We start from the raw sequence: 22,706 nt of genomic DNA on the forward strand, positions 1-22,706 counted from the left end.
TAAATACTGCTGAAAGCTTATGCAGCACATTCAAAAGTGAAGAACACCCTACCCTTCGACTTATTGTAACCGTGAAAAAGTCCAATAAGTGATAACTGGGTCCATATTTGCTGTTAGAAAACTGACTTGAGCACAAAATTAACAATCTTACTTACTGAGGCTGGATTCAGACGATCGTATATCGGCTGGGTTTTCATGCCCAGCCGATATACGTAGTCTTTCTCTGCAGGGGGGAGAGCCTGGAAGAGCCAGGAGCAGTGCTCTGAGCTTCCGCCCGCTCTCCGCTATTTGCAATGGGAAGAGGCGGGACAGGGTGAGGGTAATTCTCAAAGCTTAGCCCTGACCCCGTCCCGCCTCCTTTCATTGCAAATAGTGCAGAGGGGCAGAGAGGGGGTGGGAGCCAGTTCCTGCTCCTGGCTCCTCCATCCTCTCCCCCCCCCCCCCCCCCCCCTGCAGATGAGGACACCATATATCGGCTCGGCGTGAAAACCGAGCCGATATACGGTCGTCTGAATCCACCCTGACAACAACAAAAAAAAGGCAAGTCTCATGTCCAAGTTACCCAATCACAATGGGCATTTAAAGAACTTTTTTGTAATGCTTTATTTATAAACGTACAGAAATATAAATAGAAAGGAAAAAAGTGAAAATAAAGCTTGCAACATTTTAATTTTAAACTTTTAAGCCACTTTTCCTCCCCTGCATGGATCACTAATTAAATGTACTAATACATACACAGTTCATAGAAGTCTATTAAGATGGGACACACACACACACACACACACACACACACACACACACACACACACACACACACACACACCTGCAGCTTCTAGTATAAGGGTGCAGCCGAGTAGAAGATCCATCACCCGGCTCCCTGTCACCTTCTGTAAAAGCACCATAACTTTATGGTACTGTAGGCAGGGGACAGGTTCCCTCTAAGCAAGCCAATACCCCACCTTAAAACCTAGCATCAAATGGCATTAGTCAGAAGTATCATCCCACTCAGGCTGACCTAGAAGTAGGTTTTTTGTACCAAGTTTGTTACATCTGTTCCAGCAGATAGCATAGCAATCATATTACCTTCAGGGCCCAAGTCATCAGGCCAGTCACCATTTAAACCCATTATTAAATTATCGTTTTAGAAGAAATCTCAGTGTAATCATTTGACCAGTGTTTAACTACCTGCCAGAGGATATCATAGGAGCTGAAGTACAGCTGCCTTGGAGGTGTAAAGATAGAATGTAATGTGTGTACAGGCACCAACACCCCATAAAGACAATAAGAAAACTACAGCAGATCACTTGGAACATTAAGTTACAGAAATAATCCAGGTGTTTAATGAACTTTCTGAAATGAAGCTATTCACAGATCAGCAAGAACAGTCAACATTCAATCAAGGATCAATTCCAAATTCATCCAGTTATTTTAATATATTTAGTTCTATAATTTGGTTGACAGGTTCCAGTAAGCTTCATATTCTCAATCTTACCAGTCATCTTGTCAATAAAAATATAAGATAATAGGGGCTCAGTAAAAAGGCACATCATCAAGTTTAGTTTTCCTAAAGGTACCGCCTTAATGGTTATCAGTACATTTCACATTGCAAGTAAGGTAGTTCAAAGTTGTCCAGAAATTCACAGCAACCAAGTGATCCTTATAAAACGTGGTTAAGGTCTCCTTAATCAACTTCTCCGCAGTCCGATATGACTATTTTTTTGGTAGGACGTCCATTCTTGCTGCCAAGAGTTTCCATTTTCTTTACAACCTCAAAGCCATCTTTAACATGTCCAAAAACCACGTGTTTACCATCCAGCCTGGAGGGACAGAAAATATAGCTAAATATTACACAACACTTAGCAACCAGATCCCCTTAAGGTCTTGGTCAGACGATTGGATAGCCATGTGTAGGAAAAAAAAAAAAAATCTGCATGACCACATCCATATGTTCTAGTTTTGGTAGGTGCGGATTTTTGGCCGCGCATGCGGTGCGGTTTTTTTTCCCACGCGGATATCCACTCGTCTGCCTGAGCCCTAAAAATGTGACCAAGGTCTAATTTAATGCAATTTATTTCAAATGTGTCAAGTTCTTTATAAAAAGAAAAGCCTCAAGAGTTTGGGGAGAGTAATGACCTCCTCTGTGGGATCAATGAGCCTTATTGGTTGTAATCGCTTTCAGTGAAGCAGTTGATGACGGAGCTGGTTCTAATGCTTTGGTACTGGATACATTGGGGTCCATGCACACATCCATATGAAGTGCAGAAGAATAATTTTTTTAATAATTAAAAATAATATAAAACAATTTTTTTTTTTTGCCAAGAATGGAATATAATTTTTTTTTTAGCCATTTTCCTCTTCTGTAGGCTCACTTTGCAATTACCAGTTTTTTCAGAGCTCAGCTGAAGAATGGGTGGAGACTAGGTGATATGAGGTCTCCATACCCAGCTCCTAATCCTCTCCCTGAGGCATACCCACAGAAGCAGCATGTAGGAGATTATATAGCAGTACCAAGCAGTGGAGCTGTAAACCTTGCAGTGGGGTGACAGTGACATTAGATTTTCCTCATCTATAATGGTGACTTGCTAAGAAACCAGACTAGAAAACTTTTAGCTAAGAAAAAAAACCAAGGTAATTCCAGATACTTCCTTTCATTGCATCTGTACATGTAGAATAAATCACCACAGCAGCTATAAAGTTACTTTTGAACGCGAGTCATGCTTAAAGTTACTCACCATTCTGTTTTTGTAGTGCAGATGAAGAACTGAGAACCATTGGTGTTAGGCCCTGCATTTGCCATTGAAAGGATGCCTATATGGGAGGGGAAAAGAACAAAAGTTGTTATGTAATAGGTTCAGACACAACGATTAGCACTCAAAAGATGTCTTGAGCGATAATCGCTGTGTCATTTACAGCGTGATCATCTGAACGATCACCTTGCGCTCTGAGCAGAGGATGCAGAAGACAAGCAGGGTGTCCCCGCTTGACTTCTGCATCCATCTGTTCTCTGCTTGCTGCGCCCGGCTGTTATACAGCCGAGCGGGGGTATGGAGAACACAGCTGGAGCGCTGTGTTCTTCATACCCCGCCTGTGTGCAGGGAGTGGGATACAGCTGAAACAATAGTATCAGCTGTATCCCACTGTGAATCCCTAATAAAGGCTCATCGTTGTCTTTCAGCACGCTACAAGACAACGATGAACTGAACAAAAACTGAACGATGTCAGTGAAGTTACAGACAATGATTATCGCTCAAAAGACAGCTTTTGAGCGATAATCGTTGTGTCTAAATGGGCCCTTAGAGATTTACCACCGCGGGCTCCTCCGAGAGCCAGCCTAGGTTAAATGTAGGTGTCACAGCATAGTTCACCCTTTGCATTGGAAACAGATGCCCAGCATTTCTATAACAGAATAGGCATGCTGCAAATTTGTAAATACTCAGCAAGCCCCAATATCTGTGCAGACTTCTGCCAGTAGATTGGATTTGTAAATTTATCTACATGTAGTATACTTTAAATGTGAACAGTTACGCCAGGTCTCAAGATGGCGCTCTTCATCTTACAGGAAATTAAAATGAATGATAGGAAAAAGAAAAAAAAAAAAAGAAAAAAAGAAAAGGTTTGCTCTGGAGCAGAAAACCCCTAGTACAATACTACAGCCTATAAAAACTATGACCCCGTACATGGGGCTGCGACAACTCCGCATGACAGGGAAGGGACACACGCATACAACCTAAAGACCTCTCCCTCTGCTTATACGCCCCAACATAAAAAAAAAAAAAAAAAAAAGAACACGTTCAAGGCAAATAATTGCTACAGTGAGGGAAAAAGTATTTAGTCAGATTCCAATTCTACAAGTTCTCCCACTTAAAAAGATGAGGCCTGTAATTAGTATCATAGGTAGACCTCAACTATGAGAGACAACATGAGAAAACACATCCAGAAAAATCACATTGTGTGATTTTTAACGAATTTATTTGCAAATTATGGTGGAAAATAAGTATTTGGCCACCTACAAACTAGCAAGATTTCTGGGTCTCACAGACCTGTAACTTCTTTAAGAGGCTCCGCTGTCCTCCACTCATTTCCTGTAGTAATGGCACCTGTTTGAAATTGTTATCAGTATAAAAGACACCTGTCCACAACCTCAAGCAGTCACACTCCAAACTCCACTATGGTGAAGACCAAAGAGCTGTAGAAGGACACCCAGAAACAAAATTGTAGCCCTGCACCAGACTGGAAGACTGAATCTGTAATAGGCAAGCAGCTTGATGTGAAGAAATCAATTGTGGGAGCAATAATTAGAAAATGGAAGAGATATAAGACCACTGATAATCTCCCTCGATCTGGGGCTCCACACAAGATCTCACCCCGTGTGGTCAAAATGATCACAAGAACGGTGAGCAAAAGTCCCAGAACCACATGGGGTAACCTAGTGAATGACCTGCAGAGAGCTGGGACCAGCGTAACAAAGGCTACCATCAGTAACCCGCTACGCCGCCAGGGACTCAGATCCTGCAGAGCCAGACGTGTCCCCCTGCTTAAGCCAGTACATGTCTGGGGCCGAATGAAGTTTGCTAGAGAGCATTTGGATGATCCAGAAGAGTATTGGGAGAATGTCATATGGTCAGATGAAACCAAAGTAGAACTGTTTGGCAGAAACAACTTGTCGTGTTTGGAGGAGAAGGAATGCTGAGTTGCAGCCAAAGAACACCATACCAACTGTGAAGCATGGGGGAGGCAAAATCATGCTTTGGGGCTGTTTCTCTACAAAGGGACCAGTACGACTGATCTGTATACATTAAAAAGAATGATTGGGGCCATGTGAGATTCTGAGCGCAAACCTCCTTCTATCAGCAAGGGCACTGAAGATGAAACGTGGCTGGGTCTTTCAGAATGAAAATGATCCCAAGCAGACCGCCAGGTCAACGAAGGAGTGGCTTTGTAAGAAGCATTTCAAGGTCCCGGAGTGGCCTAGCCAGTCTCCAGATCTCAACCCTATAGAAAACCTTTGGAGGGAGTTGAAAGTTCGTGTTGCCCAGCGACAGCCCCACTCACTGCTCTTGAGGAGATTTGCATAGAGGAATGGGCCAACAAACCAGCAACAGTGTGTGCCAGCCTTGTGAGGGCTTACAGAAAAAGTTTGACCTCTGTTATTGCCAATAAAGGTTATATAACAAAGTATTAAGATGAACTTTTGTTATTGACCAAATACTTATTTTCCACCATAATTTGCAAATAAATTCGTTTAAAAAAAATAATAAAAAAAAACAATGATTTTCTGGATGTGTTTTCTCATGTTGTCTCTCATAGTTGAGGTCAATTACAGGCCTCTCATCTTTTTAAGTGGGAGAACTTGTACAATTGGTATCTGATTAAATACTTTTTTCCCCCGACTGTATATACTGACTTGTCCTATAATCTGTCTCCAAAAGGATAGTTGAGGCTTGTATGGCCCTTAATTCTGTCTACTAAATATTGCCTGGTTACTGTGGTGAATGGATAGCAGAAGACCAGAAATCTAGGTTTGCTGACAGTAGTGAGGCTGGACATACTTTGTTCCACATAGGTAGACCTCCAAATAGCCACTTACCTGGTCCAGTGTGTTTCAGAATGAAGTTCTCATCAGGGAAACGACTGCCATAAATAGATTTGCCACCAGTACCATTATGATTAGTGAAGTCTCCACCCTGTAGAAAAAGTTATATACAAGTTACACCCCACACACTGGAGACAGCAACAGATTACCAAGTAGTAAAAGAAACCAGGAAGACTAAAGTAACTCAGGTGCACCACATACCTGGCACATAAAGTTGGGAATTACCCTGTGAAAGGTAGATCCCTTATAACCAAAGCCGTTCTCACCCGTGCACAAGGACCGGAAGTTCTCTAGGGATTAAAAGTAGAGATCCTCAATTTGTTTTATTAAAACAAAAAGGCAGCCTGCACCCTACTAGCAGAATATAACTTTTAATACATCAATAGATCTTTTCCCATGCAGCTCAACAGGGTTTGTTTTTTTACTTAAAGGTTTAAAGAGAAAACTTCTATTCCCGGTAGTGGACTTGAATATGGGCTTCGCTAACCATTTATATGTTTACTGCACTGCAATACGTGTAATGCAGTGTATTTTTGCCCACCAGTGCCTTACCAACAGGCAACCCATTACAGCAGGGGCCAATATACACATACATGGCAGTTTCCATGACTGCATGCTTTTTGCAGGTAAATAGTAACTTACCTGCAGAAAATGCATCTACAGGTGTATGCAACCCTCTAAAATAAGTTACAATGGATGCAAATCTGCGTTTACAAGGAGTTGTGGCAACTGACAACCCCAGTTTATATACCCCAATAGAGAATATGGATGACAGAAAAAAAAGGGTTCCAACTAATTGTTTTTTTAGACAGTATCCCACAGAGACATTTTGTTACTTACCAGCAGTTTTTGGTACCACATCTGCTTTCAACTGTAAGAAAACAAGAGGTTAAGTGAGCAAACAAGTAAAATATGGAACAGCACACAATCACGACTCACAGAAAGCACATACAACTCCTGCAGTATTTGTCTACTGACCCAACGTTGGGTTTCTTGGTATTGCATCATACAGTGTTCGTTTTGTATGTTTATTCATTTTTACCTTTTGTGATATTTTTCCCCCGATAAGATTGTCAATATTGACCATCAATCAGGCGCCAACAAATGTTAGCAGTTCAAGATAATGAATCTTTTGCAATACTTCATGTAGTGCATCAGTCCCCGGCCACCTATTAGGTGCTTGTTTTTAGGTTATGGTGGTTCAGTTATTTATAAACTCCTACAGTACCCTTAAAGGCCCATTTACATGGAGCGATGATCGCTCAGACGACAGTTTGAGCGACAGCTTTGAGCGATCATTAAGTAGCTACTCAGCTACTTAAGACCAATTAAGTGTGCAAATGAAGCCTTTTCACAGTGTAGACTATTTTTACATTAAAACTAGATTTTATTTCCAAATATTAAAATACCGCCATGTGGGGGCACACCAACAAATCTGCAAATGAAGCCTTAGCTGAACTCAGTTAATAGCCCAAGGGCTCTTATCTGCTTTCAGTTCTTTTGATCTCCAGCAGGAAACAATGCCATCAGCACTCCCCGTGGAGAACTGCTGATAAGGCTGAAGGACAATTTTATAGGTTGAACTGAATTTAACGATAGGCGTGCGTTTAGACCCAACGATTATTGCTTAAACGATCGCTTGTTAAATCGATTTTTGAGCGATCATTGCTCCGTGTAAATGGGCCTTGTTTGGGCATACTCCTAGTTGTATAGGCTTTTGTTTTTAAAGCCATCACATTAGTTATTGTAGGTCTACAAGCATCTGTCCAGGTTATCTAGTAGTGGACTACACTCCAAACTTAAAGATCCTTTCATACACCTGTGCAACATGTCAGTTTGCTGTGGTACTCTTGGTGAACAGGATGTACAGTGAACATGTGACCGTCATTTCAGGTTATTGTACTTTTATACATGTGGAGTTTTTGACCTGATGTAATAAGAAATCACCACACGTCAATCGGGGCGCAGTTCCTCTTTCACCAAGGCCAAAACTGTCTTATGGGGGCGGACAATCACTAATATGATGGTTCATCCCCACAGGCTGGTATAGCAACTTCCCGGTCACACACGGACCACTGATCAGCAAGCATTTTTTATGCTCTCAGACAAGCTGATCAGCTGACAAAAGTGTTCATTGGCAAATTACTGGTCCCTTTACTCAGCTCGCTTGGCCTAGGTAATTGTTCTACATAGAGGACTAACACTGGTGGAGCTGCATACATCTTACTAGCTTCAGGGGATGCAACGAAGGCTCCTATCAATGCCATTATTACAAGTGCAAGGGCTGTATTACAATAATCCAAGATGTAAACACTGACTCAACTATTGTTTTACTAATCTGTTTACTACTGGTGATTTTAGGAGCCTCTCCGACCAATGCAGGACCTGGTTGGACATACTTTTAGTGGCAAATAATAAGTTTCCAGGGGCATCAATAGGTAAGCAACCTGCATGTATGTAGCGTGTGCAGATGACCTCCGCCTGCAGACCTGTAGCTATACGTGTATATAGCAAACCAGGGAGAGTTCAGCACTTGATGGGCTGCATTTACCAGACCTGCAGGGTTTAACACTACAAATGCATAAGTCTTAAGATGGTTATATACATTAGATGTATGACTGGCAGGACCAGCAGATCTGAAGGTTAGGGCACCTCCTGACTCTCTCCCGATGGCAGATGGTTTTCAACATTCCTAATCCTTTTGCTGTTGAAGAGATAAGGCATAAACATTGAGGTCTGACAATGTCTCACCCCCTCTCCCTATTCAAAACTTGAGCGCGTGTGGTAGGGTCAGAAGAGATAGCCATCTAATGTGTATGGCCACTTAAATGAAGGAGGCAGTTGAAGCAGTTGGGGACCAGGGTTAATAAAGCCACCCTCTGGCCATGGGCAAACAAAGACAGCCAAACCACTCCTCTGACTGATACGTGCTATGCATTTGTTTGCATTATTAGTCTCAGGCTAGGTTCACGCAGGGTGTATTTGCCACGGAATTTCCATGGAGCAAATCAGCCTGCAGTCGCTAATCCCGTGATTAGCCAGCTACGTGGACGAGATTTTGCAAAAATCACAGAGCGGCCAATCCATTGCGGAAAAGCCGGGCAGAATCGGCATTGCGAATTTCGAGTATACAGCATGTCTTCCGCCCACCCCGTTTTGAAGCTGCATTTTCCCAGCAGAATGCCCGTGGTTTTTCGGTGCAACCAAACCGCGGGAATTACACTGGAAATCCACCCCATTTGAACCCAGCCTAAAGCCCCTTTTCCAAGGGACAATTATCATGCAAATCGTTCATTAGGTCAAGCGGTGGGCAGTGTGAACCCATGCAGTAAAAAAATAAATAAATCAGTGATAAACGTCTGATCGGATCCTTCATGCAGTCATTACATCATGGCTCGTCAGCCGTTGCATCGTTCATTGTGAACAGGCACTTCATCTACAAATGGAGGCGGGTGGGAAGATCTCTGGCACGCTCCGCCTCCAATCACCGAATGATGACCTCCGTGTAAAAGCTCAGGAACGATCATCGCTGGGGCGGCTGTTGGGTGCTGACAGTCGCCCCCTGTAAAAGGGGCTTTAGATACTACAGTACACAGGGCTTTGACTGGCCAGCTCCGCCCACATCAGTGACTTACAATGGTGGGTTCTACCCATTTAACACCCCCAGGTTGTGTCCTCAGAAAGCAAGAAGTTGTTTACCTGTAAACAAGTAGCTCAGAGAATTGATGACTAAGGTGTTCAGGCGGTAAGGTTTCTAAAGCAAACAGGTTAGACAGCACACAGCATACAAGTCATATAATAAGACTCCTAACAAGCCAAAGCTGATGACTGACACACACAAACACACACCCCGTTACCAGAGCTCAACCCGAGACAAAGCCAAGTGTTCACAATTACGCGGGATATTACTCCCATTTGGAATGACAGATACTTCCAAGCATCTGTAGTGCTACAGAACTACAGATTTAGGACAGCTGCCACATCGGTCCCCAATACAGGAACAGCCGACACCCCAATCACCTTTAGCAGTTTTTTTTTTTACTTTTAGGGGCGGGGAAGACTGATGCAGGTGACACTTGTAAAACACAGAGTGAGGAGGATGGTAGACTTGGGCTATTTTAGGCACTGGCTGTAAAGTCCAGCACCTCCCTGTAGTTTCTATCCATGAACTGTATCTCTACATGGCAGTCCTAGTCACATGGCTACAACATACAGCTAGTTAATGGGATGGGTCATCAGTTTCATAATGATGGTGACTTAGACTAATGAAACTTTGTACATCATTACCCAGCCGCTGGATGACTACAGACAATACTGCAAGATGACCAACAGCAGAGTCAGCACCGAGGCTGCACCATGGAGGGCGCCAAACTCCCAGTATGCAGCGGAGCAGATGACTGAAGCCCCGCATGGACGCAGCATGCCGTTGGCTAGTCTATACACCCATAAAGGGTTCTCTAAAACATGGCACAATATTAGGGTTCTACAGACAATAAGAGACCAAAATACTCCTGCAATTTGTTCTGTTAAGATACGAATCTACTGAAAAAATGCTTTTTAGAGTAGTAGAGTGATGGCCAATATGTCCATTTTTAAAGCTTACAAAATACTGCGAGAATCAAGAACAGCTAGCCTGTATGGTACTGTGAAGGTATTAGGAGGATCTCAGTACACTTGTTATTCAAGAGTTAATATTTGGCTTTGTCTGAGGCTGAGCGTGTCCTTGTAGTAGGGCGCTCAGCAATCCTGCCGACCATAGTCATTTTATCCGCATTCTTTTACCCTTATCAATATAAGTAAACCTCACACTGTAGTTATTACCACTTGCGGTTTTTTAACGCTGCGATATCGCTGTTTTTTTAATGCGATGGTCAATGGGACTCTCTAATTTTAAAAGCGCATTTCAGCATTTCAAAAAAAAAAAAAAAACACAAGTGGGTAGGCACCCTAAGACTTTGTAATGATTTGCTACTTTTAGAGAGTTGTCTGTGATTGGACTATTATACCTTTCTTTGTTCTATTAATAAAGTCAACACTGGGCTGGTCCCCTCATAAAGAGCAGTGGGGACTTCACATAGTTGACATCTCTTGTTCTTTCTCTGATGATCATCATTAATTTGGATACAAGAGAACTTCGATCCCAGTAGCCCAATTGCCGATTTTAACGCCAACACCACCAAATCAGACCTGAGACTCTACAAAGCAGTAGGGCAGCCGATACCATTGCACTGCTTAACATAATGAAAGCACATCAGTTTGCTAATTGTACACTTTCTACTTGACAGTCGGTGTTGACTGACTGATCCAGGACTAAACGCACATTGCATAAACTTGTGTACAAATGCCACCACCGTTGGCAGACACCATGACCCAACAAACTAATGTTCATAGAGCTAAGTGGAAAACTCCAACGCGCCCTGCACTAGCGCATGGTGCAAGCTGCGGACCGCACTTAACACAATAGACAAGCTTGCCTCTTAGTAGATTTGGTGCAGTTTCGCCATTCCGTACCTGAATGCGAGACCCCAATCCTGTCACATGGAGAGAGACGTTATCCAACCGAGCAAATGATGACAGAGTTGTTGGCTTTAACATGAACTCAGTTTACAGCACAGACCACTACTTTGGCTGCCTGTCCACGGGCATTAGTTCATTGCGTTACCCGCAGCGATTATCCGGCCATAGCGTTGCTATGGAAAGCGCAGCCTCGCTGTCCACAAGCAGAGAATCATAGCGATTCTTTGCTCGCGGGATTCAAATTGCAGCATGCCGCAATTCTCCGCGGTGAGCCTCTGACAGATAAGCTCACCGCAGAGCACTGACAGTACTTCCGCTCCCCTCCCCCCCCCCAGAACATCGCTAGCGATATTCCGCAACGGCCGTGGACAGGGGGCCTAAGTCTTTCCATCATTTGCTCAATCGTTGCCCTTTCAGAGGCCGGCGGACAGGAACGGCTCGGTCACTGCCTCTTACACATAACGTGAATGAATAAGTGAATTGTTCAGTTGTTGGCCGAGCAGAGGATTATAACCGATTGTTCCGTGTGCGAGCTCCAACTGTGACTGGAGGTAGACGGGATCTAAAGTTTACACTACTCCCTGGCATAATTAAATATTACTATTTAAAATAGTGTGTGTGTGTGTGTGTGTGTGTGTAGGGGGCGGTCATGGGGAGCTGTGCGGGTGTCATCGCAGGTGGGGGCCTTCTGAAAGGCCCCAGGGCCGTCATGGCAGAATGCCTATCAAGCTATGCCAGTGGGGTGGCCTGATAGAATGCCTGTTAGACCACAGTATTACCCTGTTTCCCTGAAAATAAGACATAGCATGATTTTCCAGAATTTTTGAGGATGCAAAATGATTTTTCAGGCTTTGAGGATGCTTGAAATATAAGCCCCACTCCAAAATTAAGGTATGTAATGCTATGGTATTACATTATACTGCAGGGGCGATCAAAGTCATAAGTTCTTGTCTCCTCCAGCAGCTTAAAAAAACACCCATATATAACAAAATGATCTAAATTGGGGGGAAAAAAAACAAAAGGGAAAAAAACACACACACACACACACACACACACACACACACACGGTACTGCTGCGTCTGTAAAAGTCTGATCTATCAAAGTAACGCACTATTTACCCCGCATGGTGAACATCATCAGAAGAAAAAAAAATGCCAGAAATTTGTTTTTTTTGGGTCACCCTGTCCCCAAGAAAAAAAAAATGCAGTAAAAAGCAATCAATAAGTCACATGTATTCCAAAACTGTACCGAATGCAAACTACAGGACATCCCGCTAAAAGTGAGTCCTTGTAAAACCACGCCGACGGAAAAAATAAAGTTATCATGGTGAGAAAATAATTTAATATCTTTCAAAAAATTTTTAAAAAAAAGGATATATACTTGGTATTGTAGTAATCGTACTGACCCATAGAATAAAGTTGTCATTTTTGTTGCAGTTTGTTCGCCGTAGAAACTAGACGCACCAAAAGATGGCAGAATCTCTTTTTTTCCCATTTCACTCCACTTAGAATTTTTAAAAAGTTTCAGTACATTACATGGCACATTGAATTGTACCACTAAAAAAGGCCATATCCTTTAAGGGGTTGTCTCGCGGCAAACATCAAAATTTTACATTAGCCCATTCCCCGTCACCCCTGACATAAAATAGCAATTTAAAGCGGTTTTTAAACCGCTTGCTACTTACCGATCCGACGAAATAAGGACTTTAAAAAATCTTCTGCCTAAGATGGCCGCCGGTCCTTTCCCAGGGATGCACTGCTGTTTTCTCCCATGGTGCACCGCGGGTCTTCTCCCATGGTGCACCGTGGGCTCTGTGCGTTCCATTGCCGATTCCAGCCTCCTGATTGGCTGGAATCGGCACACGTGACGGGGCGGAGCTACGCAGTGATCCGTAGAAGGGGCGGAGCCAGAACGCCGCTCGTGCCAGACCGAAGAAAAGCCAGAAGACCCTTCTGCGCAAGCGCGTCCAAAAACGCCAGAAGACAGCAGAATTAGACGGATCCATGGAGACGGGGACGCCAGCAACGGAGCAGGTAAGTGAATAACTTCTGTATGGCTCATATTTAATGCACGATGTATATTACAAAGTGCATTAATATGGCCATACAGAAGTGTTGAACCCCACTTGCTGCCGCGAGACAACCCCTTTAAGGGGTTAAAGTGACCACCTGGGCAGACTGACATTGTCTGCATGGTGAACATTTCTCACTACATGTAAAACGGACACAAAATATCCAACAAACAAGAGCATAAAGTATAAAGCGGGAGCTTAGCTGCCAGACAGGACAAGGGCAAAGGGTCGCGCTTACCAACGCCTCCTTTAGGGGGCACTACACACAACCTCTACAGAGGACATCACCTCTCACTGGCATGTTATATCTGTCACCACCACTAGATGGCGCAGACTCCACAACTCGGATTAGCACGGCCGCCGCTTACACTGACAGGGGCTTACCTCCAGGACAATGCGGCCCAGCGGCTGGTTGTCGGCGACCACATCCATGTAGACCAGCGGGTTCTCCTTACTGGCGTCCCGGCTGCACGGTCTGACCAGGGCGAGGGCTCCGGCGCGGCCGGCGCTCAGCAGGAGACGACTAGTGGCGGACAGCATGCTGCAAGTGGTGTGACCCGGAGGCGCTGCCGGGCTTGAGATATAACCCTGCGCACAGCGACACCTGCGGACAGCTGCGATACTGCACACGGCGCTGACAGGATGGCGCGTGAGGCGACAGAACAGCACGTGCTGCCTGACTGCCGAGCGGGAGATATAACCTTGCGGACAGCCACGGTACTGCACACGGCGAGTGAGACACCAAAACGACATGTGCTGCCGGACACATGGCCACTGCCGAGTGTATAGGGTCTGTCACGCGGTTGCTGCAGGACTAGGGGCTCTGGTAGACTGCTGAAGGTCTGACCTGCGGCCTGCACGGCGGGCGCTGAGGGTTGGGGGGATCACGTGAGCAGGTGGGGCTGGTCTGGGCTGAGAGCTCCTGGGATAACATTTGCTGGAAATCGTTCTACTCCCACAGCAGATTTCGGGCACAGGGTAGGGTTAAAGATAACGAGGAGCCATGCATTAGAGCAGACAATGGCGCAGTTCGGCCGGGCGTTAAGTTTACACGCAAACATATAGCGCCCAGTTTGCAAGACAATAATGGAAGGATCGGCGTCTACACTGACTGGTGAGCGAATGACGGTCAGTAGCATAAAAGGACAAACCGCACTGAACGCTTACCATCCAAGTTTGACGGGTCAGCGTTTTTTTTTGTTTTTTCTTTTAACGATAATCGTTGCGTGTAAGAGCGCTCCTGAGGAGGGTCCCGTTGGGGCGGATCTGCCGCGGATGTTGTATGGGCGGACCCTTAACATGGACATTCTGTGACATTTGCAGGATCCGCAAAGTGGATGAGATTAATACAAGGATTGAACGTGCGCAGCAAATACATGTTATATGCATGTTTGCTGTGTACTGCATATTACACACATGAAAAGCCTGCAGCCACGTACGGCCATGGGAGTGCGCACTTTTTGTGACAATTCTTACTCTGCTGAACGCCTATATTTTTTCGGTGAGGAGCAGCGATAGAAGAGATCCAGCAGATCCCAGAGCTTTCTCTAAGCTAGAGTAATCCACACGTTAGGCTGCAATCACACGGACGCGCGAGAAACTCTGCCCGTTACTGCGCTTGCCAATGTGCAATTTTTACAGAAATGCGATGCGTTCTTGATTGTAAATCATATCGCTGCTGTGAGATTGCGATCTTTACGCGTCTGAAATGATCTCGATGGGAAAAGTCACATCCACTCGCATGCACATCACACGGGATGCACGTGTCATGTGATTCTTTTTTCCCAAGGTCCTATAGGAAACCACGCCAATTCCTCCTGTGGGAACACCCAACAACGGAGCCCGCTGTGAGGACAAATGTACTCATATAAATAAATTCATTCTAAGCAACGGATTTCACATTCATGTGAGTTTTGCGCGCATCGCGTTATACCAAACTTGTGCGAGTTTCTCGTTCATGTGAATTAGCCCTTGTCTAACACCGTATCGGAGAATCCATTTGAAGTGTGTAAAAAGTGCGATAATTGTTACGTCCAAATGCAAAAACATCCTTTACTATTTGTTTACATTCTATCGCTCACTTTCAGCCGGTATAAAAATCATCCTTGAGTCGCTGACTTCTCGCTGCGTGTAAATGCTCCCCACTTAGTGTATATGTAGAATATGCAGCGCTGAGCGAGAAGGCAATGATAGCGCTGATGTGTCTGTCTAATAACTAGCGGTGACGTCAGCATTCGTGCAGACGTTTATAAGACCGTCGTTCTGTATAAACCCAGCATAAGGCCATGTTAGCAACGCTGCATTCAAGCACAGGTCTGCGCTCAGGACACCACGCTAATCGTGGTAAAAAGTGGCTGACGTGAGAGCAGCCTGTCTCAAGGCCCATTTACACGTAACAGTTATCGCTCAAAATTCATTCAACCGAACAAATTTGAGCGATAATCGCGCAGTGTCAATGTGAAAAAAATCGCTTACCTGTTCGCGGTTTGTTTAGCTGACATTTCAGTAAGCATAAAAAACCTCATTGGCTCCCTGGCTTGTCGTTCCATGTTAACGCTCCCCACTCAGCGCTTCCCATAAGAGGTTCACATCCGCTGTATAAGTGAGAGGACTGAACGAGGACTTGGTAAATGGAGCGATTAGTGAACAAGCCAACGGTGATTTTTATGCTCCATAAAATGAGCGGCGAATGAAAAGTGAACGATTTATTGTTCGCCGCTCGGCCGTTGGCTGCGATTATACTAAACAATTGTTGTTCACTTTTGCTCGTTTGAACAATTTTTGTTAAAAGCTGATTGTTCCGTGTAAAAAGGTCTTCATTGGGGGTCCTTACATGGTTCTGCAGGCAGCTCTACAACTTGGGAGGTGTCACTGAGGGGATAGTGATGAAAGGCTGCAGTGACACAGGAAGCATGCCATGCAGTGATATAACGACAGTGCTACATTCCCTTACTGGTCACATAATGTACATTGTGTCAGAATTAGTCATGTCATGGAGTTCTGACACATTGTTATAAAACAGCAGTCACAGTCTCCAGATATGTTGTTACATTTCCATACTGTCATCAGAAGTAAACGTGTTTCATAAATAGACCAAGAACATTCTATATTTTGCTACCATCGCAGCCGAGTAGTAAACGCACACAGTGTACATGAGCCTATTCACAGTCCGCTCATCCTGACAGCACATAGCGCTATACTTGTCAATTGACCAATTCAACAGCAGTTTTTCCACACGGACTGCTTGAAAAAAACAGCATACATTATTCTCTTACGATTTGCGGATATGACTGGCCCATTCATGTCAAGGGGGATGCAAAAAAAAACGGACAGCAAGCCCACTGCAAATTGGTGTAGCTGTTAACCCTTTAAATGCCACTGTCAATTCTAATTTTTAACATTTAAATGCCCTAATTAGCGTTCTGAAAAAAATCTCTCTGCGCAACAAGATTGCTGTTCAGTCGTCATGGTAGCCAAGGGGCTTCTGAAGGATGGGCCTGTAGCTTGTCTTAATAGAAAGCCTGCAGAAGTACCATATACCACAATACTGAAGTAGTATGATGTTATGTCATTTTACACAGTGTGTACGTCCCCAAAAGATGGCAAAATTGTGTTTAGTTTTTTCATTACACTCCACTTTTTAACATTTTTTTTCACTAGATTATATGGTACATTACAGAGTGCCATTGAAAAATTAAACTCACCCTGAAAAAAACAAGCCCTCAAACAGCTACATCAGCAGAAAAATAAGCGTTATGGTTTTTTGAAATTGGAGAGAAGAAAGCAAAAATTAAAAAAAATGTCTTCATCCATAAGGATCAAAGAGTTTCTCCCATTGTTTTCAATAGAAGACCTCACATTCTATGTGCCTAGCACATGGAGCGATGCTGCCACTGGCCCCATTGAAAACAATGTCCGATGAGATGCGAGCGCACGCAGAAAGATAGAACATGCTGCGATTTGTTTCCTGCATTGCATTGCGGTACCATGCAAGAAAACATCGCTCATGTGTATGACCCCATTCAAAAAAAGGGGATTCATATTTGTGTGTCTCGCCATGTACAAATCTTGCGTGATTTTCTCACCCGTGTGTAGACAGCCTAAGGGGTTAAGGGCCTATTCACAAATCTAGAGAACTGGCGTACAGGCCATAATACAGGTAGATATGCCCCAGTGTTCTTATATAGTATGTTTCTGTTTGCCAAGATCTTATTAGTGACCTTTCACACTGGACAGAATTAGTTTGTGCAGACATTTTACACGCCTATTACCACGCAACGATTATTGCTCAAAATTAGTTCAAACGATGGTTTTTGAGCGATAATCGTTGCATGTAAATCTTACCATCGCTGGCTTTTCTGCGGAACAATGGATTTCATGGGAAATCCATCCTTCGTAATAGCAGGGACTGCACGCTGAGTTCTCCACGGGAGCGCTGATAACATTGTCGTCAGCTGCAGTTCCATGGCAGAACAAAAGGGCTGTATGCAGGTAACAGACCACCTGCTGTTACCTGCATACAGCAAAAGGAGCCTCATTTACATGCAAATTAAGCTAATAAGCTACTAATGAGCATTAGTGCCTATTAGTACCGGTAGTTTATGCAAAATGATCGCTCAAACTGTCTTTTGAACAAATTTTGAGCGATCATCTTTACATGTAAATGGGGCTTATGTCTGAACCCTTGAACCATGTGATCTGAATCATTACTTTCCTGACTATATATTGTCTCCACACTGTAGCAGAGGTTATCCAAAAGGCTGTTGTGGTCGCTGCAACTAAAATGTACCCTGTGATGGGATTTGATAGTTCTGGTGAGAAGCAAGTCATCAAGTTGTATGCTGCAATAATCCAGTGCAAAATCTGCAAGCAGAAAAAATCAACTAAAATCATTCAAATGAGCAAAACTGAATAATAATAATTCAGTTTAAACCCAAGCTAACAACTGAATGATGAACGAGAATCACGCACTTCTCGTTTGTCAATCAGTTTCAGCCGCATTAGAAGCAGTGTCGGCTCGTGCACTTTAGGCCTCTTTCACACGGTTGACAGCGATATCACCGCTACTAAACTGCACCGATATCGCAGCTTTGTCCCCACAATTTTTTAGCGGCAGTGATGTGTTTTCCTGTGGAAAATCTTGCATCGCTGATGCCTACGATAAAATCATGCAATTTTTTTTGTTATCGTGAGAAGGTTAAGCCCTACCCCAAAACTAAGCCCTAGCTGCACTCCAAAAAAAAAAGGAATGTTTACCTAGCAGGCTCGGTCTGTGTCCTCCCGCTGCTCTCCGGGGCTCAGCCGGACGTCCTGCAGTCTTTGTTTGCTCACAAAAGATCCCTTCCTGGTTGCGTGATTTATAAATTCCGCTTCCTGGAAGCAATGGTTCTGACTGGTTTAATTTTCTTGCCCCCGCATACTCCCCAGCTCTTATTTATTTTTGGTGGGAAAGAACTTTATTGATTCCTTGGAATTATTCAACAGAAGCACATAAAAATGACCCGTCATGGCGATTTTATTAGCAATTTTTTGAAAATTTAACGTTAGTTAATACGGTATGTATATTACACATGTATATTAAACTATGCATGGGAGAGCTCCAGCATCTCCAGAGGTCCAGCATAGTGTAATATAAATATCGGACCTCTCTCCTGCATACTGTATCATACATATGCAGAAGAGGACTCCAATGACGGACCTCTCTTCATAGTGTTAGAAACAAGTGTCAGGCATCGCCCGACATGGGAACTATGCAGCGAAATCACAATGTTGGATGAACTCTGATACTGGATTGGAAAGAGTTAAAGGGGTTTTCTGGGACTACTAAATTGATGACCTTTACTTAGGAGTGGCTATCAATGTCAGATCCGTAGCAATTTAAGTCCTGCCAGTGTGCCATCCGTAACCGGTAGTGGCTGGCGTTATTATGCCTTCAGCTCTGCTGTTTGCCTCTGACAATGTCTATTGGAAATACCTTACTGGGGCCTTCATCTCCACTCTACTGTAACATCTATGCTATGTATGGACTGATCGGTTATCAGGGAGGCATGTTCCCTGGGTGGCCAATCAGTCATGGTGTGAGTATATTTAACCCGCTCACACCTCTACCTGGGTGTGGGTCATTCTGTTGTCTACCTGTTTGTGTGAGGATTTGTGCTGTGTAGAGCTCTGTCTGGATCCGGTTTGGCGTGGTAGTCTAGCTCTAGGTTGTGTCAGATGGGTGTAATCTTGGCGGTGGTTTGCCTGGATCCAAATTAGAATCTCGTATCATCTAAATTTCTCTTCTAACCATTGGTGTGTGGACGCCAGGTCTAAAGTCTGAATGTATCCCTACCATCTATTGGCTTGCAGATGCTTGAATCCTCTGTCCGTTGGTGTGGTGACGCTTGGTCTTAATGTATCCTTTTTGTTTGTAGTTGCGCAGATACCTAATCTGAATGTCTGTCCTCCGTCTGCTGGTAAGTGGATGCCTGGTCTGAATGTCTACCCTCCGTCCATGGGTGTCTGAATGTCTACCCGCTGTCCGTTGGTGTGGAAACACCCGGTCTCAATATCTACTCACTGTCCGTTGGTGTGGAGACACCTGGTCTGAACTACAAGTCTCACTTCAATAATTGGAAAAATATTCAAGGGGTTTCTGAGCGATGCCATCCAGAAATACCTCAAGGAAAACCACGGTATAACTCATCAGCGCGGGTTCATGAGGGGTGATCATGTCAGACCAATTTTATCAGCTTCTAAGTTCTAGGCTGGGCCTGGGAAAGTCTATTGATCTTGTATATCTGGACTTCTCTAAAGCATTTGACACCGTGCCGCATAATAGGTTGATATATAAAATGAGACAGCTCTGTCTGGGTGAAAACATGTGTATCTGGGTAAAAAACTGGCTCAGGGATAGAAAGAAGAGGGTGGTAATAAATGATTCGTACTCTGATTGGGCCACTGTTGCTAGTGGGTGCCACAGGGTTCAATATTAGGCCCCATTCTGTTCAATATATTTATCAACGATCTGATAGAGGGACTGCACAGTAAAATATCAATATTTGCAGACGATATTATACAAGGTAATTAATACAACAAAGGACAATGTACAGCTGCAAACGCACCTAGATAAGCTGGGCGCTTGAGTAGAAAAATGGCAAATGAAGTTCGATATTGATAAATGTAAAGTTATGGACATGGACAGGAGAAACAGATGTCACCAATATACACTAAATGGGGTATTGCTATGGAAAAGTGAGATGGAAAAAGACCTGGGGGTACTAGTTGACTGTAGACAACTGGAGCAAACAATGCCAGTCAGCGGCTGCGCAAGCAAATAAAGCCTTGGCGTGCGTATAGGGGTGAGAACATTATTCCTCCACTATATAAGGCACATGTCAGGCCCCACATGGAATACTGTGTACAGTTCTGGACACCGGTTCTCAGGAAAGATGTTGCGGTGCTGGAGGGGGGTCAAAGAAGGGCAACTAAAGGAATAAACAAAATGGGAGGACTGGAATACCCAGAGAGGCTAACAAAACTGGGATTATTCACCCTGGAAAAAAGACTGTTAGGCCTCATGTCCACGGGCAAAAGAAGAATTAAAATCCGCAGCGGATTTTAACTCTTCTCCTGCCCGCGGATCCGTACCCCATAGGGATGCATTGACCCACCGCGGGTAGATAAATACCCGCGGATGGTCAATAAAAGGGATTTTTTTTTAAATGGAGCATGAAAAAATCTGGACCATGCTCCATTTTCGTGTGGGTCTCCCGCGGGCTTCTATTGAAGCCTATGGAAGCCGTCCGGATCCACGGGAGACCTAAATCGGAATTTACTCACCTGCTCCGGATCTTCCCTTCGACGCGGCTTCATCTCTCCGTCGCGGCCAGATCTTTTTTCTTCGGGCCGGCGCATGCGCGGGGCACGCAGCCGACGTGCCCTGCGCATCCGCCGGGCCGAAGAAAGTAGATCCGGCCGCGACGGAGAAAAGATGAAGCCGCGGCGAAGGGAAGATCCGGAGCGGGCAAGAGGTGAGTTAATTCTTATTTTCAACGCTCATGTCCGCGGGGCAGGAGGGACCCGCTACGGATTCTCCATGGAGAATCCGTAGCGGGCCTGATTTTCCCCGTGGACATGAGGCCTTAAGGGGTGACCAAATAACTATGTATAAATACATGAGGAAACAATACAAGGATCTCTCCTATGATCTGTTTATACCCAGCACTGTGACGGTAACAAGAGGGTATCTTGTAGGGTTAGAGCAGTGGTTCCCCAAATTTTTCAGCCATGGAACCCTTTTTGAAGCAAAAGTTTCTTGTGGAGCCCCAAGATGTGGTCAGGGGAGGGGTTAGGGGCGTGGCTAATCACAACATATAATTTTTACCTCCGTCATTCTAAAAAGGACAGGACCGTTTAAAAATGAAAACGGGTAGGAACGCTGAATAGGCTATTGATATACATTATATTTAAATTAGCATACTGCGGAATTAAATCCTGCATCACATGTCAATATCCGAACGGGTGTTGTTCAGATTTTTTCCACAGCGTATGAATGAGACTTTTTAAAAATCTCATCCACTTTGCTGCTACAGCTACTGTAAACTCCAAAGCAAATCCGCCCCGTGTAGTAATAGAGACCCCCTATATTGATGGTCCCAGTAGTAATAGTGACCCCCACAGGGGCCCCAATAGAAATAGTGACTGCCCCCACAGTGGCCCCAGTAATAATAACCCCACAGGAGCCACAATAATATTAACCCCCTCAGTAATATTATTAACCCCCTCAGTAATATTAACCCCACAGTAACCACAGTAATATTAACCCCCTCAGTAATATTAACCCCACAGTAGCCACAATAATATTAACCCCCCTCAGTATTATTAACCCCACAGTAGCTCCGTCGGCTGCTCGTCACGGAGATGCTTGATCGGAGCCCCTGACTGTCGCTCTCGGAGCCCCAAGGGCTCCGCAGAGCATAGTTTGGGAACTGCTGGTTTAGGGTAAAGAAGGTTTCATCACCAACATAGAAGGGGGTTCTTTACTGTAAGAGCAGTGAGACTATGGAACGCTCTGCCTGAGGACGTGGTGATGGCAAAATCAATAGAGGAGTTTAACCCCTTCAGTGGCACGCCCGGAAGTTTTCCGGGACTAGCTCCACTGCCCACAGTGATATAGCCCGGAAGATTTTCCGGCTATGTTTCACTATGGAACCGTGCAGAACACAATGCCATAAGTTGTGGCATTGCGTTCTGCACACACGGCGCCTGCACAGTCCCACAGAGAAGCAGTGCAGGACTTTAAAAAAAAAAGCAGGAAGATATAACCGATCTGCTGGCAACTTCCCGCCTTTTTTTTTTAAACTCCTGCACTGTTAACACTTTGCGATAGAGACCATCGGTTTGTCAGAAGCCGGCTGATGGTCCATGTGGCAGGGAGAGCTGTTGATCGGCTGTCAGATGATCGTCGGGCACCGGCTTTTACAGCAGAGAATGGAGAAAACTTCCGATCTCTGCTGTTTATGTTTAGTATGTTTTTATTTA

At 44.4% G+C, this 22,706-nt stretch overlaps 1 protein-coding gene across 1 annotated transcript; it reads right to left on the reverse strand.

Moving 5' to 3' along the window:
- Nucleotides 1–552: 552 nt before the first annotated feature.
- Nucleotides 553–13,979, reverse strand: PPIF (peptidylprolyl isomerase F). The gene is made up of 6 exons (XM_066600353.1): nucleotides 13,566–13,979; nucleotides 6,434–6,464; nucleotides 5,795–5,883; nucleotides 5,588–5,684; nucleotides 2,733–2,808; nucleotides 553–1,817 (listed from the first exon to the last, which is right to left on the reverse strand). Exons 1-6 carry the CDS (start codon nucleotides 13,932–13,934, stop codon nucleotides 1,682–1,684), a joined length of 798 nt encoding a protein of 265 aa, XP_066456450.1. The 5' UTR covers nucleotides 13,935–13,979; the 3' UTR covers nucleotides 553–1,681.
- Between the last annotated feature and the right edge of the window lie 8,727 nt (nucleotides 13,980–22,706).

The sequence above is a fragment of the Eleutherodactylus coqui genome, chromosome 4 (assembly GCF_035609145.1).
Source record: "Eleutherodactylus coqui strain aEleCoq1 chromosome 4, aEleCoq1.hap1, whole genome shotgun sequence".
Classification (NCBI taxonomy): domain Eukaryota; kingdom Metazoa; phylum Chordata; class Amphibia; order Anura; family Eleutherodactylidae; genus Eleutherodactylus; species Eleutherodactylus coqui.